This window comes from Psittacula echo, assembly GCF_963264785.1.
Source record: "Psittacula echo genome assembly, chromosome: 13".
In the NCBI taxonomy this organism is placed as follows: domain Eukaryota; kingdom Metazoa; phylum Chordata; class Aves; order Psittaciformes; family Psittacidae; genus Psittacula; species Psittacula echo.
Window position 1 is genome coordinate 12,911,097 of NC_137749.1, and position 16,371 is coordinate 12,927,467.

Below are 16,371 nucleotides of genomic sequence, written 5' to 3' on the forward strand. Positions count from 1 at the left end.
GAACTGTTGGCATACACCACAATGTATGTACCATAGGTTCCCCGTCCTGCCATCTTATGGAACTGCTGCCAGGTGAGTGGTCCCTGCACATGCTGGATGTTCTCCCAGGTCCTTCCTGTTCGCTTCTTCTGGATAGCATCCTGGAGGAAGGGCTGCAGGGACAGCAGCATGCGCACCACGTCCTGGGAGGAGAGCATGCTGATATCCAGGACTGCAAATGACAAAGGAGCAGCAGTCATTTTCAGTGAGGGAAAGGAAGGACTATTTGGAAGTGGCAACAATTTTTGGCTTATTGTTCTTTCGTACTGCTCTCACAATGCTCAGATGTGCACAGCTCTAATTAGCTTAATGGCATTTACTGTGGCACTGTCTGAAAACACCGCTGAAATAAAGCTGTCATCACAGTCCTTTGCACATACCTTTCACTGCTGCTGCTGCTGTCCAGCTCAGACTGTAAGAAGCCAGAGCATCTTCAGCATGTGATGTTTCATTATCAAATCACTTTTATTTTTCTTGGTGACACATTCATACAAAGCATTTCTTTTCTGCTGACTTCTCCAAAAACAGGGGACATAATTCTGCCTTCCCCCAATACTTGAATTAGTTTTGCACCTCTGCTGCAGACTTATAAGCATCCACAGGCTCTTTCACAATTTAGACCACAAAGTCTAAGGACAACCAGATTATTATTGCTACTTGAGATGTAATGTATAAAGCTTTCAGAACCCTACTTTACTTCTAGAATAAAGGGCTTAAAGCAGACTTTCAGTACGTAAAGGGGCTGACAAGATATTGGGAGAAGGGATTTGGACACAGGCCTGTAGGGACAGAACAAGGGGAATGGCTTTAACCTGCCAGAGGGGAGACTGAGATGAGCTCTTAGGCAGAAGCTCTTCCCTGTGAGGGTGCTGAGGCACTGGCCCAGGGTGCCCAGAGAAGCTGTGGCTGCCCCATCCCTGGCAGTGTTCAAGGCCAGGTTGGACACAGGGGCTTGGAGCAAGCTGCTCCAGTGGAAGGGGTCTCTGCCCATGGCAGGGGGTTGGAGCTGGATGAGCTTTAAGGTCCCTTCCCACCCAAACCAGGCTGGGATTCTATGAATATTTCTATGCATATCATCTCACACATAAGACTGAGTGGCTCATGATTGGGAAGTTTTGAACAAATTTGTAGAAGTCATGAAAAAATTCAAAGGAAAAGACATAAATCTGTTTGGACCCATACCATTGCTGTGAGGCCAAGAATGTACAGTGGCACTTTTGACAAGGGCTTCGTCCACTTTTCCACCAGTGGGGTTGTCCACGTACTGCCTGCCTTGCTCCAGGGCATTGAAGCATTCTACCCAGGAGTCGTTGCTGTCTGCCTGCAGCCTGTCATAGCTCCAGTTCATGCATGGGAGCGTCTGACGGTTGTTGGAGGACATATAATCCAAGCAGCTCAGAGATGTGAAGGGCTGTGTGTGCTGATTCTGGAGGAGGAGGAGGAGGCTCATTGGAGGTTCCTGGGTTCTTCTGGCTCCCTCACCCATCTGAGAGATCAGGTTGCTCTGACATATCATCAGTCGTCTTTCTGCAGCCTGGCCAATGTCTGAGGTCTTGCCAAAAATATCCAGCTCATCCTCAATGAAGAGCCCGGAGTTGTAACCAAGTTTGCGGTTCATAATAGCGCTAAAGCCACAGGTGCACCGGTACTGATCCTCATTGGATGAATCCGGGATGTATAAGCCAACATCTGCACCTTTAATATTCATATTACAGGCGCATATACAACAACTGTCAAAGTTACGGTCCTTGAAGATGTTCAACACGGAGTCTGAGAGAATCAAGGTGACGTAGAGGCTGTGGGCTTCCGGGATGGGCTGGACGGTGCCCGGCTCCACTGAGTTCAGCGGTCGTGTCGTAGAAGGGGTAGAAGCAGGTGAACCTTGATCTGTGCTGTCATATTTTACAGATCCTTGACCACTCGCAGTACCCCCACCTCTAGGAGTCCTTGGGGTCCTGGGCGTGCGAGGGGTAGGGACAGAGAAGCGGGGAGTTGCTGGTGACGGCAGAACTCCTGCGCCACTGTTGCTGGCTGGAGCAGTACTATTTAGTGTCACTGGTGTATTCATCTGAGGAGTGTTCATCTGAAGATAGTCTTGGTCGGCCAAACTCCCAACACTAGGCACATTGCTGCAAGAAATAAATGAGAAACAGTCAAATGCCATCACAAACTGGGTGGTTGTGAAGACTTATTTTGACAACTTTTAAATACAAGCAGAGAGTGAAAACAGAAAGCATTCACTGTAACTGTAGCAAAGAGAGAACACGTACTCTGCTCATAACCTGTCTCTCAACTAAAACTGAAATTCTCATAATGAACACCGCTGTTTCTTATTACCCTAATAAAAAGGTGCCATCTCAGGCGCTTTGCCCTCCTAAAGATGATCCCATGGCCTCAAACTCAAATGCTTTTGAGAAGAGTCTCTCCATAAATTATCAAGTTAAACCTTCATGATGTTTGCAACTTTTTTACGGAAAAGAGAATTGTAGTTGTTGTTTGAAACACAATTATCTGTGAAAGGATAAAACATCAGTGGAAATAAAGAAAGTTCTTCAGAGGCATTGAATCGTAGATTCATAGAATAGTTAGGGTTGGAAAGGACCTTAAGATCATCCAGCTCCAACCCCCTGCCATGGGCAGGGACACCTCACACTAAACCATGTCACCAAAGACTTTGTCCAACCTGCCTTGAACACCACCAGGGATGGAGCACTTACAACTTTCTTGGGCAAAAAGTCTTACTTGACTTTAGAAACCATGACTTTAAATCACTGTCAAGTCACACGTGGCACATACACGCCTCATGGTGGTATGCAACTGGCAACGGGATTCCAGGCACTACAAATCAAATACTCATTTAGGATTACAGAGTCTCCAGCACAGCATGACACATCCATCACAAATTCTTAGTCCAGTAAAACTAAGAAACATATTTCTGGGTCATCCACTGTCACAACTGGGGTTTATTACCTTTTTTTGTCATTTTCTGCCAAATTCAAGCAACCAAAGAACAGTTTGTACCTTCCCATGAGATCGGTCTTTAGAATGACTCATATCAAGAAACAGGGAATATGGGGCCAATCAAAAGAGTAAGAGCTTTACTTAACTCTTCTCTTTCCAAGTTGCTAATAAGCTGCTCACTTTTCTTCAATTCATTTCATATTGGAGTAAGAAAAAGTGTAAGAAAAGTCTCTTGATAAAGGAGAGAAAGAGGTTTTTCTCATGTTTGTCTGTTCTTGCTGTGTATTTTGTGTGCTATTTAAAAGGAGTACTACTTTAATGCTCATATATCAGTAGGGACCTGGAAAGGAAAATAGCAAAGTCCTTACTCCTCAGAATCATTTTATCACCTTGAACAGATGTATGTACAACTCAAAGCAAAAGAGGGAAAAAAAGCCCCATGAACAAAGGTTTGCAGGAGTTGTGAATCTGAAACACACTGAATACCTCAGACTGATAAGAAAAGGTGACCTAGAAACCTTGATTGGCAATCAACACTCTGTCGGAAGCCTGCAGGAATAATCTCCACTCTAATTGGATTGTATGGAAAATGAAAGGGTTTTTTTCCCCAGCAAATACCTGAAATTAATAACCAGCTCAGGCCTGGTGAATCAGTTACTATTCAAGAAAACCTGGGAATTCAATTACACTCCCTAGGCACTATCAAGGGTTTACAATTTCTGTTTTTGCAATTCTTTTGAGAGCACTGAAGGACCCTTTGGAGCTGGAGAAGGATTGATTTAAAGGATTTACAGACTGATTTAAAGATACAGGCTGCTTCCTCTAGAAACGTACTCAGTGCAGAATTGTACTATCCTTGCGGCTTTATTAATTGAAGGGTGCCAATTCTTGACAGCTTTCAAAGTCTCCAGCAATTAATTTCTTCCATAAACAAACTGATTTCCTACAAGACTGTACTTACTTGTAGCCATCTCTAATGAAAGTGGCTGCAGGTGGCAAAGGAAGCTGTTCAATTTTGGGAGGAACAGCCCAGGACGGCCTGAACATGCAGGCATCTGGGATCTTCAGAGGTAGCAGGCACTGGCTGGGCAGGATCTTCAGTGGAGCAAAGACAGAGGAGCCCACGAATGGTTGAAATGATGGAACTTTGTGCACGTAGGAAAAATCCTGTAACACCCAAGTGACAACGTTTACAACAACCTGGTGAGGTTGTGCTTGATATTTGCATACTCATTTTTAATTAAAACACATTGTACTGTTTGAACACGCTACAAATGCTTTTTTGTTTTCAAAATTAAGTATATGAATAAATATATATATCTCTGAATAAAAATATTCTACAAAACATTCAAGAGCAGTTCCTTCAAGGAAACTCAGCTGAGGCTCCTTATCATCCTGAGATGCTGTACAGCTGTAGTGGCAGTAGATTTCACAATTAGACTCATTTAACATGAGCTACGTCTGAATAGTGTACTATGACATTTGCATACTACCTATCATTAAGCACCTAATTTAGGCACTTCAACGGTTGATCTTTGCATAAATTCTATACTGACAATGGAGAGAGAGGCGGAGTCATGGTGTGAAGACACCTCAGGTGGCCTAAATCAGCCTCTCTGAATAACCCCCTGCTGGGGATTAATATAATCCAAGTAGTAACAGTGGACACTAAACACATGCCAAATACTAAACAATCCAGTAAATGTAGTATTAAATAGAAATCTAAATGAAGTGCAGTCAAACTGGACTTCCATTGACCATCGTGTTTGTTTGCAGGAATGATGACAAGAACTTCAGCCAGAGTTTCTAGAGCTAGTCCAGGTTTCTTTGAGAAGAAAAGAGCTAGTCCTTTTGAGGCACAACTGCAAAGTCAAAGCCATGACTAAACCAGTAACAGCAGTCTCTCAGAATGTCAGTATTTAACATCTCGTTAGATCTTTGCAGTTTTACCCTTGCACCTTGTAAAGCATTTGGAGATGAGGAATGTGTGGATTACTACCTTCATCTGCTGAATACTCAGCACAAGCAATCTACTTCCATGTTCCCAAAATGGTTAGCAATGGGTTTGGGTGCTTGTTTGCCTCGTTGGTGTATATGAGCAGGTGTGACACACTTAAAAGCAAGTAAACTGTGCTGCTGGAGATGTTATCAGGCAGAATTAAACCATGTATTTTAATACTCCTAAAATGGTTGTGAGGGAGATTAAAATATCTTCAGTATCAATGATGCCCTAAAATCTGCTCCCGCTCCAAATCTTTCAGCTCAACAAATCCCAGTACAGATTTTCATTCCAGGCCCAAGTCATCCTAGTCCTAAACCAATAGTTCAAGGCACAAACAGAAGACAAAAGGAAACAGGGTCCATGGCAAGGCAAAGTCTTACAAATCTTACATAAAACTTACTTTAAACTTTTATAATGGTAGAAAAATTGGTAGATACACAAACTATACAAAGCAAATGGAGAGCTGTACTTCAGCAAAGCCTCTCAAAAGTTAGGATCGAAGGAAGAATTGATCTTCCAGCAGCAGCACAGACATGCCAAGCTTTCCTGGTGGTTATCCCTGTTCACCAGGGGCACACTGATAACCAACTCCTGCCCACTTTTCAATGTCTCTTTCTCAACAGAGTCCAGCTCAGCTCCTCAACAGGCACCAGCACAACGTGCAGCCCCGTGAGCTGGTAACTCCAGAGCCTGCTCTGACACACTTTAGCGTAACACGGAGACAGAATTCCTGAATGCACGAAGCTGCTGTGTGGGGACAAGGACTTCCTCCTCTCCCAGGGACAAAGCAGATGCTGTCATGGAGAAAGGCGCCCTGCAGAGTGCCTCTGCTTTACTTTCAGTCTGCCTAAGGTACACTGTTACTGCATGTAGGAGAATTCACTAATCTCCAGCTGACTACATCATTTCCACTAAGATAAATGTACCTGCTGGTGTTCTCATATTGATACACAGCCACTTTTTGTCCACGCAACTGCAAGTGCTGCAGCTTTCGGTGCACAGTGCTATCAGCAATGCAGATGCTTAAAAATAAGCCTCCAGTTAATTCCAGCATTCACAGGAGCACAAAATAAGAGGGAAGGAGGTGGTGTGGGGGAGAGAAATGGCTGCTGAAACAGAAGGAACAGGCTGTGGCAGATTAGGGACAGGGTGGGCCTGAAGGAGAAGAAATCAAGGGCTGGGGACTACTAGGAAGACAGAGCTATGGTTTGTATCTCCCTTTTTATTACCTGTGTTCAAACGAGCTCACTGCAGAACAAAGTCAGGTGTTATTTCTACAAAGAAATGTGCATTTTTAAATACCTCCCCCCTCAAGCTATATGCATGGAAATATGGGAACGACAACCTCTGACTTGAAGTGACAGAAATTGGCCCAACAAGTTAAGTAAAGCAGAATACACACAAGCAGGCAGATTGGTTTTATCCTACCTCTTAGCCTGTGCTCAAGATGGAAAAATGACATACAAATCAATGTATACTTGGTGCTTATGTCAAGTCCTTTATGTGATGCTATGGAGAAATGGATACATCTTGATATGTAAAGCCGGGAAGGTGAGTACTAGTACCCAGCAGCAGAGTCCCCATTTAAAAATAGTTCTTAGATACACTACAGGACTCAATAGAGGAGTAACTATGTGACATTACCTGACCTGTGTTATACAGAAAGTCAGATAAGAATGGTCCCATCTGGCCTTAAAACTTGTGAAGTAACATCAGCTGAAGAAGAAACAGAGCAAGTTCAACCCCTGGGCTTTCTCAGAGATTTTCAACCCTAACCAAAAAAGGCAACATTTCAGAGAGAAAAAGGCAGCCTTTCTACATGCACGACTTTACCCTAGCTGCATCCCCAGAGCCTGGCAGCAAGGGGAGCCTATGCATAAAGGGTGCTACAGAGAAATTATCTGAAGAAATCAATCATTTAACAGCTACTTAGTCACAAGCATGATGGGTTTTCAGATATGTACGTTCTTTCTGTTAGGCATAGAGGCTCATTTCATATACAATATTGTTTGGTTCCTTTATTACACACATAAAATTACCAGAAGAAAAATAGCCAGTTAAAATCAGGGAAATAATTCAAAAGCTTTTTTACTAGAAGATTAATTTTTTTTCCAGCTAAAGGCTGACAGGTACTTTACATGGCTCCAGCTCCCATTTGTTAAAGTAGTCTGCTATACACACTACATATGACTTGCTTACCAAAATCAAACCACACAGAGATGAGATTAAAAGAACATCACATCTTTTGGCATGTTTACCTTAATTTCTTCAGGTTTAGGGCTACCTAATCCATCTTCCACCTCCATTTTAAACTCCGCAAGCTGTGTTGGAACCATGTTGACCATAGGACTTTCCATCATTCCCAAGGTAGTCACAGTCTCTGAACTTATCCCATCTTTATAACTCATTACTGGGGAGAAGGCAGGGTGTTGTTCTAGAGAAGGTGGTGTTGGGAACATCCTTTGGAGATCTGCCACAGCTAAATATGATAAAATGATGCACTGTTAATCACTCAAATACACATTCTTCAATGGGAAATCCAATAGAACAGAAGAGACTGACTCAATACCCGCTCTTATTTCATCAGTTAAAACCTAGCAAAGATTCTACCGACTTACTAGAGCTCTGACATCAGTATAAACCTAGATGAAAAGTTAACTCCTAGAGATAAGTTCCAGAAATTCCTAGAGATACTTTGCAAGCAGAAACACCAAACTGGCAGATACATAAATTCAATGTACAGTTTTAAGAGCAACTAAAAAATATTTCATAATAGAAGAGATTAATGACATTAATGCAGAGGTCACCCCAGCAACTGTTACTAAGGAGACACAGAGAAGTTTCTTCCCCTTTTTAGAGCCAATACCAAGCCCTAAACCAGGAGGCTTTTGGAATTTACTTAGCTCCATTTTTCCACTGCCATAGTCACTGTAGCCTCATTTGGTCCATAGTGACAGAACTCCTGAAGGAAAGCTCCCGCTGCTAACACAAACACAGGCAATTTTGTTTAAGAATCACACTGCCAAGCATCCAGAAGTGCCAAGTGTCAGGGGAAGCCACATAAGTATCATTTTGCATCACAAGACACTAAGCCAGGAAAATCCCTATATTACTTCTCAGTAAACGAACATCATGTAATCATTCATCATATGGTGGTGATAAGGAAAAAACCCAACCCCAACAGAAAAGCTTTACAGAGTGTAATGCAATCAAACAAGAATCAGAATAAAGTAATGTATTTTCTCCCCAGCTACCAGGTTCTGTATTTATTTTGCTTCCAGTTCAGAATACATCTTTTCCTGACTTGAACTGGGACAGACACTCACTGGGCATAACCATCACTCTGGTGAATTCACCATTAAAATACTCAAATGAGAGAAGGGTGAATTCCCACAGGTGTCTCTTCTTTAATACTTCTTCTGCCAGACTGAATGCCCAATTCCATTTCCATTTCCAGATGTACAGCTAGCCCAAGCTGACAGGACACAAGGACCTACTCGTACTCACTAACGTTTACAGCCTCAAGATTATGGAAACTTTATTAATACATACAGATGGGTTTCTGACTGCTAAACACCATGCTGTGGAAATCCAAACAGTGCAACGTAATACTACTGTCAAAAACTAACTGAAAAAGACAGAAGTGGTGGGATTCAAATTATATGTAGTATATGAACACATACACTGATAGTGTATATTTTGTAGGATGCTGCAGCCTCAAGATGCATCTCCACTCTGCCTTAACAGAGCCCAAACCTCTCTTTAGAGCACAGAGGTGACATAGCCAGTCTATTTAATTGTTTAACTCAAAGAGGCGAAGTCCTCTCAAAATGGAGTTCCGTTGGCAATAACAGTCTAAGCTGAACAAAGTCTTTCACAACCTGGAGCAGTAAATAATGGACCATGAATTATTCCCACTTAATTCTTCCCTTCCACACTCCTTTCTCAGTCTTTGTATTTAAAAGACCTTAGAGTCTTTTCCTGATATAGACAAATTAATGTTGAGAAAAAGTTCAGTAGAATGGAAAAACCCTATTTTCTACCCTATGCTAGTATGAAATACAGCCAGCAGGATGCCAGCTGGATTAGCTACTGCCTCTGTTTTTCAACAAAGAGAAGCGTGCTTTAGAAACTGGAGAAAGGGGGACAGGAAGGAAGGTTAAAATGAAATGTGGTCAGTAGAAATTTATTATGATGTACAAGGCATTTCAGTTCCCTGCAGATACTGTTATGTCTCAACAGCTGGTATCAAGGTGACAGCTACAAAGCAGAAGTGGAGTGTAGTATGTATGTATGTATGTAGTGAACTGATTCCACACAGCTCTATAGTTTCTCATTTCTCACACTCACATTCACTCCAGTTAGCAAAATTCTGCAGTGCAGATTCATAAAAAAGTTTAATTACACAAAATCCCCCAACCCTCCAGCAACAGGCTAACTATCATTATTCATTTTCATGTGTGTCATGCTTGAGAAAGCTTTGCATATTTCAAAAAGCTATGGATCAAGTAAACCTGTCAAAATCCAATCTCTGTATACTTCAGACTTCTACATTTGAGTAAATCAGCAGAGCTTTTATGGGTCCATAAAACTCTGACTCATCTCCTTCAGCCTGGTTTTTTTCTTCCCCTCTATTTGTTCTCATTACCAGCTGAAGTTAATGAGAAGGCATTAAGGAATGATTTGCAGAGAGATTGGATTTCTGCTTATAACGGCCACAAAAATCAAACCTTCCTCCTCACCACTAAGCCATTTGTAATTCATAACTTGATTGGTTAGTGCTATACCAAAACAACACCTTCCAACTCCCACTCATACACACGCACAAAACACAGTTCTCTTTCACCTGGAGAGAAATGCCACCTACACAGAGTCACAGATTTGTTTAGGTTAGAAAAGACCTTTCAGATCATCAAGTCCAACTGTTAACCCAGCACTGCCAAGGCCACCACTTAAACCATGTCCCTTAGCACTGTATCTACACATCTTTTAAATACCTCCAGGGATGGTGACTCCATCACTGCTCTGGGCAGCCTGTTCCAGTGCCTGATCACCCTCTGAGGGAAGATCACACCTCTGGGGGAAGAAGTTTTTCCTAATATCCAATCTAAACCTCCACTGGTGCACGTTAAGGCCGTTTCCTCTTGTTCTATTGCTTGTTACTTGGGAGAAGAGACCCACCCCCACCTCACTACAACCTCCTTTCTGGTGCAAGAAAGCCCATATGTCTCAGACAGTAAAAGTCATCATTCCCAATAGTTGTTGGCACATTCCTTGCCATTTTAATCATGCACTTCCACATGTAGATTAAACCCTAAAGGTGATTCTAGTCTGAATTTGTCAAATGCTGAATGCAATTTTCTTCCAAGACAGGTTGCACCATAATGGCTAATTGGTAAGTCAGAGCTTTAAATACTTTGAATTGCTTAAAAAGAAGAATGATTTGTACATAAAGAGGGATATAGTAATGGGGTAAGGACTAACTGAGATTAAACAGTGAGTTGAGAATAGAGGGGATAGCTTCTAAATGAAGGTTTGTAACAAATCTCTCCCATACTTCCAATCTAAGATAGTAATGTCAAAGAAGAATATCTCATATCTCAGTAGGCATATTAAAAATACATGTGTCTATTACCATCCACTTTTTCATTAGTATCTGCTTATCCCCTTAATATTAGCATCTGGTAGTTACGGAACAAAATAAGCACACTACACCTCTTAATCCTAAAAAAGTGACATTTCAAGCCTCCTCCGTAATGGCAGTATGGTAGTTGTAAGGAGATCTGAACAAATGGTTTTTACTCACTCGGTGGGTAAGGTACTGCTGTCCTGCCATCCTTCCCTACAGGGCGCTCCTCAGACCCCACTGCCGGCATTTTTGAAGACCGAAGAGCTGGTGATACAGCCTAAAAGCAGAATGATCACACACCATGCTAAAAATACACAACATACTGGAATTCAGAGCTATTAAAGATCCTGAAAACTCTCTGAACGAGATCTCACAAGAGAAAAATGTGCTTTCTCCTTTCCCATTCACTCCCCCCAAGGAGTCTGGATTTCCTTTTCCTCTCTTTCAACATTACAACAAAACAAAACCAAAAGTCTCTGACATATTTGCCTGTCTATACCCTCTCATATAGATACATACATATAAGCGTATGTATCTATAGACACACAAATTGTATTGAAGATGTTATTACAAACACTCAGCCTGAAATTAATTTGACTACTCGCTTCCATGTTCAGACTATTCTGAGATAACAATGAAAATACAACACAGAGTAAGAATGCCATAAAGTATCACCACAGGGACAGCTCAATATATGCAGGTTTTAAGGCAGAAGAACACTAGGCCTGGCCAGGTCATCTTGACAGAAAAAGGTAATTTGACAGTCCTTTAGCAGACTTGCATACGAACTGCAACATCTGAAGTGTAGTTTGTGTGGAACCACAGAACAGGTCGAACTGGTAAATAAATTGGTGTACTGGAAATGTACTGCCCAGAAGGAGCCATCAGACTTTAAAACACTATTATCTACTATCAGTCAGTACAGGATCGTCTCTGTATGGTTGTGGCTGTATTAGATTAAGCTTAAACACAGTAATTATTCTAATCTTTGCCTTTCCATGTGTCTCAGGTTTTTTTCCCTAGTAACTGATGTAAACCTGCTTTGCCCTCTGTATTTCCTAATATTCAGCAACTATTCCTCTTTGCACTGAAATAAACTGCTGTAGGAATAGAAAGAAACACACCTCAGAGAATTACTGAAACTCAGTAAGGCTGAATTTATTTTTCTTTGGGCAGCTTCTCAGACAAGGTAAAAGAACAAATCACTGGCTAATGACTCCGTAACTCTCAAGAGAACACAAAATACTGACAAAAGCAAAGGACATGAAACTAGATGTAATGCATTTATAAAGCTTTACCTGTGGCAGTATTCTTACAGCCTGCCAAAGCAATGCCTGAATCAGCAAGGTAGCTGTATACAGGTTCCCTCATGACTGAAAAACTGCCAGACAACACAAGCTTTGATATAACCTATGTGATACATTCCTGAATTATATATACACAGTGATGATTTCTCACTTTGATGGATCTCCTGAAAGGATACCTCTCTTTGCTAGCACTTCTTCCTAGTTAAAATCCAAGCCTGCCTACCTGGAAACTCTCTCCTATCTATTAGGGAGAATCATTCCCCCCTGGGATTCCATCCTGCTCCCCCTCTTTTCTTGACTAAGGTTTAACTCTACAGAACACTCAGTCCTACAAAGACTTACACCAAGCTCATCTTCATCTGAGTTATCAAAGATATTATCTAAATCATGAAGTGATGGAGCCAGATCTGTCACCTGTGTGAGGCTACCAGAGCCTACGCGGCCTGCAGCATTGTCCTGCCGGGTGTCTGTCAAAAAGAAAGGGAAAAACAAGAAAAATGGGAGCAAAGTTGAGAAACACAAGAATGCCTTTTCTCAATTTGACTTCTCACTCTAAACATGGGGCAAGGAAGAATCACTGAGCCCCTTCTTCTATGATGAAGCCTAGAAACTGCTTTGCAGGTCTATCAGGAAAGAATGAAGGCAGCTACTGCTCAACTGCAGTGTTCTTAAAAATTTTAAAGTAATTCTGTTATTATAAAAAGGACAAGGAGAATCAAGGGGGTTTTTCTATCCCAGGAGCTTTAGCCCAGATGTTACAGTAAAATATTCAGTATGTGATTTTTCCTTTCAGATTTTATTGGGTAGTTTTGCACAGCTTTGCTTTGAGGATTGAATTGAAGAGCTTTTACTCACCAGCCTTAGGAGCAGAGCTGAAAATAGACATGGCATCTTTTCCATCAGGAACTGGTGTAGAATGACCCGTCGGGGGGATTTCCTTGGTACCAATTCCATCTTCTGACTATAAAAAAAAAATCCAAGCATTTTTACTAGGCATTAGTTTAAACTATTTATCAAAGAACAACTATTTTCCTATGTCAAGCCACACTCAGGGCTCTGGATTAAATGCTTTGAGAAGCAAAAAATAATTAAGAAGGGAAAAGAACACAGTTGTCTGCTGTTTGTCTATGTATCGGGAGAACTATGGAGTAACTGTGCACTATTTACAAAGGATTCCATACACATCAGCCAACTTTGATAGCCAGCACATAGAATTGGCCACCTCCATTTCTTCAGGAAACATCTATTTGAAGTGTGGTGGTTACCTGCACAAGAACAAGCGAGTGACCTCCAGACTGGCTAAGATACATAAGAAGGATCATGCACACGGGGCAGATGATGACCTAAGAATGGTGATAAAAGTGCTTTCTTTCACATATCGAAGAACCTCTCTAAGAAAATGTTCAAAGCCAGTACAGTCTCTGTGCCACCAATTCTCTCAGCAGAAGGCTATGTTAATTTTGCCCAAGGGAAGAGATCCGAGTTTTGCAGCAAGGTGATGTGTCAAGCAAGGAAAAGAAAAAAGACCATTACGTTCTTTCATCAGTACAAGGCTCAAAATTTTATTTCTTAGCTTAAATCTGGCACCTGCTGCTGGTCAAGCTGAATATACATAAGCAGGAAGCATTCCTTGCGACAACAGTGTCTTCATACGCAAACATGTTGAGAAGGATACCAGCAAATACCAGTTCAGAATTACCACAGAGAAAGGGAGATTTGCCTGTGAGCCAGTGCAGGACAGAAACACATCATCTCTGATTCTGATCTGTGGAACAGGCTTGTTTCTTCCTGAGAGCTGCAGAGCAAATCCTGTGCTACAGTAAGTCCAATAAAAACATTAACAATAAAGACTCTGGATTTCCATATTACCTTGTTCTTTTTCTGAGGATCTTTCTCAGCCCCAAGTTTGCATTTTTTATTGCCAGTGAAGCTGTACTTGATATCACCATCTTCAAAAGTGTAAGGATCACTCATGTCTCCCCAGCCTTCTCCAGGTTGTTGTATTAGAGGCAAGGGGTCAAGATAGTTTAGTGGCTGCACTGGCTTCTGCTCTTCCAAGATTTTAAACCGTTTATTAGGTTGCGCTAAGAGCCTGAAAGTGAAAATAAAGAAGCAAAAGCCATCATGAAACAAAACAAATACCTTTTAACAGCTCTTAAGATCTGTAGCTGCCATACACAAAGACAGCCCACTCCATCCTCCTTAATCCAAGAGGAGTATGTTCTTTCCTCAAATAAATTATGCATTTGCCTACATTTGGTATTAAACATCTTACTGTATTAAGAACTACTTTGGAACAATGAACAAGTATTAATCTTGTCACTACATCAATCAAAACACTTTGAAGCACACATAACCTTTTCAGCCCAGCAAACTCCACTGTAATCACAAAAGCAAGGTTGTCATGACTCAAACCTTTTTCCTTAACTAATTTTAGCTGATCCATTTTCATTAACTACTCTCTGAAGTGCATTTTTTCTATGCAATGTCAGAATGCAAAAGTAACTTTTAGCCCAGCGTAAAATGAATACAAATTCTCATGCTAAAGTTATAAATAAATACATTTGCATAAAAAAAATCCATATTTAAAAAAATAATGAAAAGACAGCTAAAATTCCTTCAAATTTAGGCAGTTCATGTTTTTCACCAAGGAAAACTCTGTTCACTGTAGTTTTTCTAATGTAACATTTATAAAAGATTAGAATTTGCCCTTTTCTGTGTACAGACCAGAGAGCCCATTGAGGTTCTTGTTTTCCATCCTACCAAGACTGAAGTTAACAGTAAAACTTCCACTAGTTTCAAATGCCCACAGTAGGTTTCCAAAGAAACAGTATTATTCCACATGCAGTATCACCTACTGCTCACAGCAAGCATGGTGTAGAGCAATTTTAAACATACACCATTGGACAAGCCACACTGAAGTGCCTCTACAGTGCTAGTAACAGAATTTCCCTCAAACCAAGCATTTATATATCTGGAAGGCTGCGTAACTAAACACAGGTGCTCCTTTTTTTAAATAGCCAAAAGACATAAGCTTAATAAAACTCTTATATTTGCTTTAAATGACTGCGTTATAGGTTACAAAAACATCAATTAGTTCTTATCATGTCCAACAGAAAGGCAGATATGAAAAAAGTAAGACACATTAAATACTCAAATGGAAATATGCAATGTTATCTACTTGTTTCAGTTTCAACTGAAAACAGAGTTTGGCCATGCTTGGAAAGGCAGTAAAGCAACCCCTCAGATCAGCTGGCATTCTCACCTCTTCAATGCAGTGCTGTCTGAGTTGATTTCCATCTTGGCATCGTATCTCTCACATGGAAGATCTGGCGGCCTGAACTCTGGATCATCACTGGACGGGACACTGTAGGTCCTCCACATATCTAGTGACTCATTGTTCTGAATTATCCCACAGTATAATGCTGTCTCACTGACCTCTGCCATCAGAGGTAACCTCTGGCCAACGAGGACTGTCCTATCATCTAAGGTGGGCAATGGCTGAAGCTCCAGCCCACTGCCATAGAGTGCTGGGTTTACGGGTACAGAAGGCGGATCCAGGTTCTCTGCTTCCTGACCTCTTGGCTGGGGGCTGAGTGTGGGAGGCAGAGGGGAAGTAGGGGAATGGGGTGAATCCATAGGATTCATACTCATTTGCTTGCTTGGATTTCTAGCAGGTATAGATAGCGGCTTCTCGTATTTTCTGGAATTAGGGACTTCTAAAGAGGGCTCCATTCCTGCTAATCCCAGCTTCTGCCCTGATGTGTCCTGCTCCATGCATAGCTCTTCAGTCACAGAGGGCCGATGGTGAAACGGCATCATAGGCCTTTTTTGCAGTTTATCTCCTTTTTCCTGTCTCTCTGTTGTTTTGTGCTTCGAAGAGGCAGGAGGCGGCAACGATGAGGAGGATGATGTTCCCACGCTGAATCCTGGCTGATTTATCGTTGGGGGACGGTTGGAGCCAGCAGCACAACGCTGTTTGAAAACCTTGTGCCTGAAAGCAGACACAGAAACAAGTCACTGCACAGTTTAGACAGTTACCTGAACTAATGGAAACAAATCAAACCAAACCAAACACACCACAACAGAACCCAAAGCATTGAGAAATCTTATGCCTATTCCTGTTTTTCTAACAGATTCAAGAGTGAGCCCAGGATGTGGACCAGGTCAGTCAAACCAACTCAGCTGCAGTTTCTCTGCCCAATATGAAATGGATAAAGACAGTTTCCATAAAACAGCTTACAAAAGGAAGATCTATTGTTAATAAAAGCTTAGGATTGTTCCAATGGAAGGTAATAAAACAATCCAAGCTCCTGTTGCTTTTATTACCCTAAAGAAAGCAGCCTTGCAGATAAAATGACTGCTGTGGACCTACCCCACTACTCTGGCACACTCCGGAGCATCTGTTACAAAAGATAGAGATGAGAGTTGTT

General features: G+C 41.6%; 1 protein-coding gene across 2 annotated transcripts in view; it reads right to left on the reverse strand.

Moving 5' to 3' along the window:
- MED13L (mediator complex subunit 13L) overlaps positions 1-16,371 on the reverse strand; it is a 185,967-nt gene that overhangs the window by 24,936 nt on the left and 144,660 nt on the right. For both annotated transcript variants that reach the window (XM_080628961.1, XM_080628960.1), the window contains exons 10-18: positions 15,204-15,932; positions 13,808-14,030; positions 12,794-12,899; positions 12,281-12,405; positions 10,809-10,908; positions 7,261-7,481; positions 3,962-4,167; positions 1,222-2,168; positions 32-211 (exon numbers count right to left, since the gene is read on the reverse strand). In XM_080628961.1, coding sequence (XP_080485087.1) covers positions 32-211; positions 1,222-2,168; positions 3,962-4,167; positions 7,261-7,481; positions 10,809-10,908; positions 12,281-12,405; positions 12,794-12,899; positions 13,808-14,030; positions 15,204-15,932 — 2,837 coding nt within the window. The remainder of the gene's footprint in view (positions 1-31; positions 212-1,221; positions 2,169-3,961; positions 4,168-7,260; positions 7,482-10,808; positions 10,909-12,280; positions 12,406-12,793; positions 12,900-13,807; positions 14,031-15,203; positions 15,933-16,371) is intronic.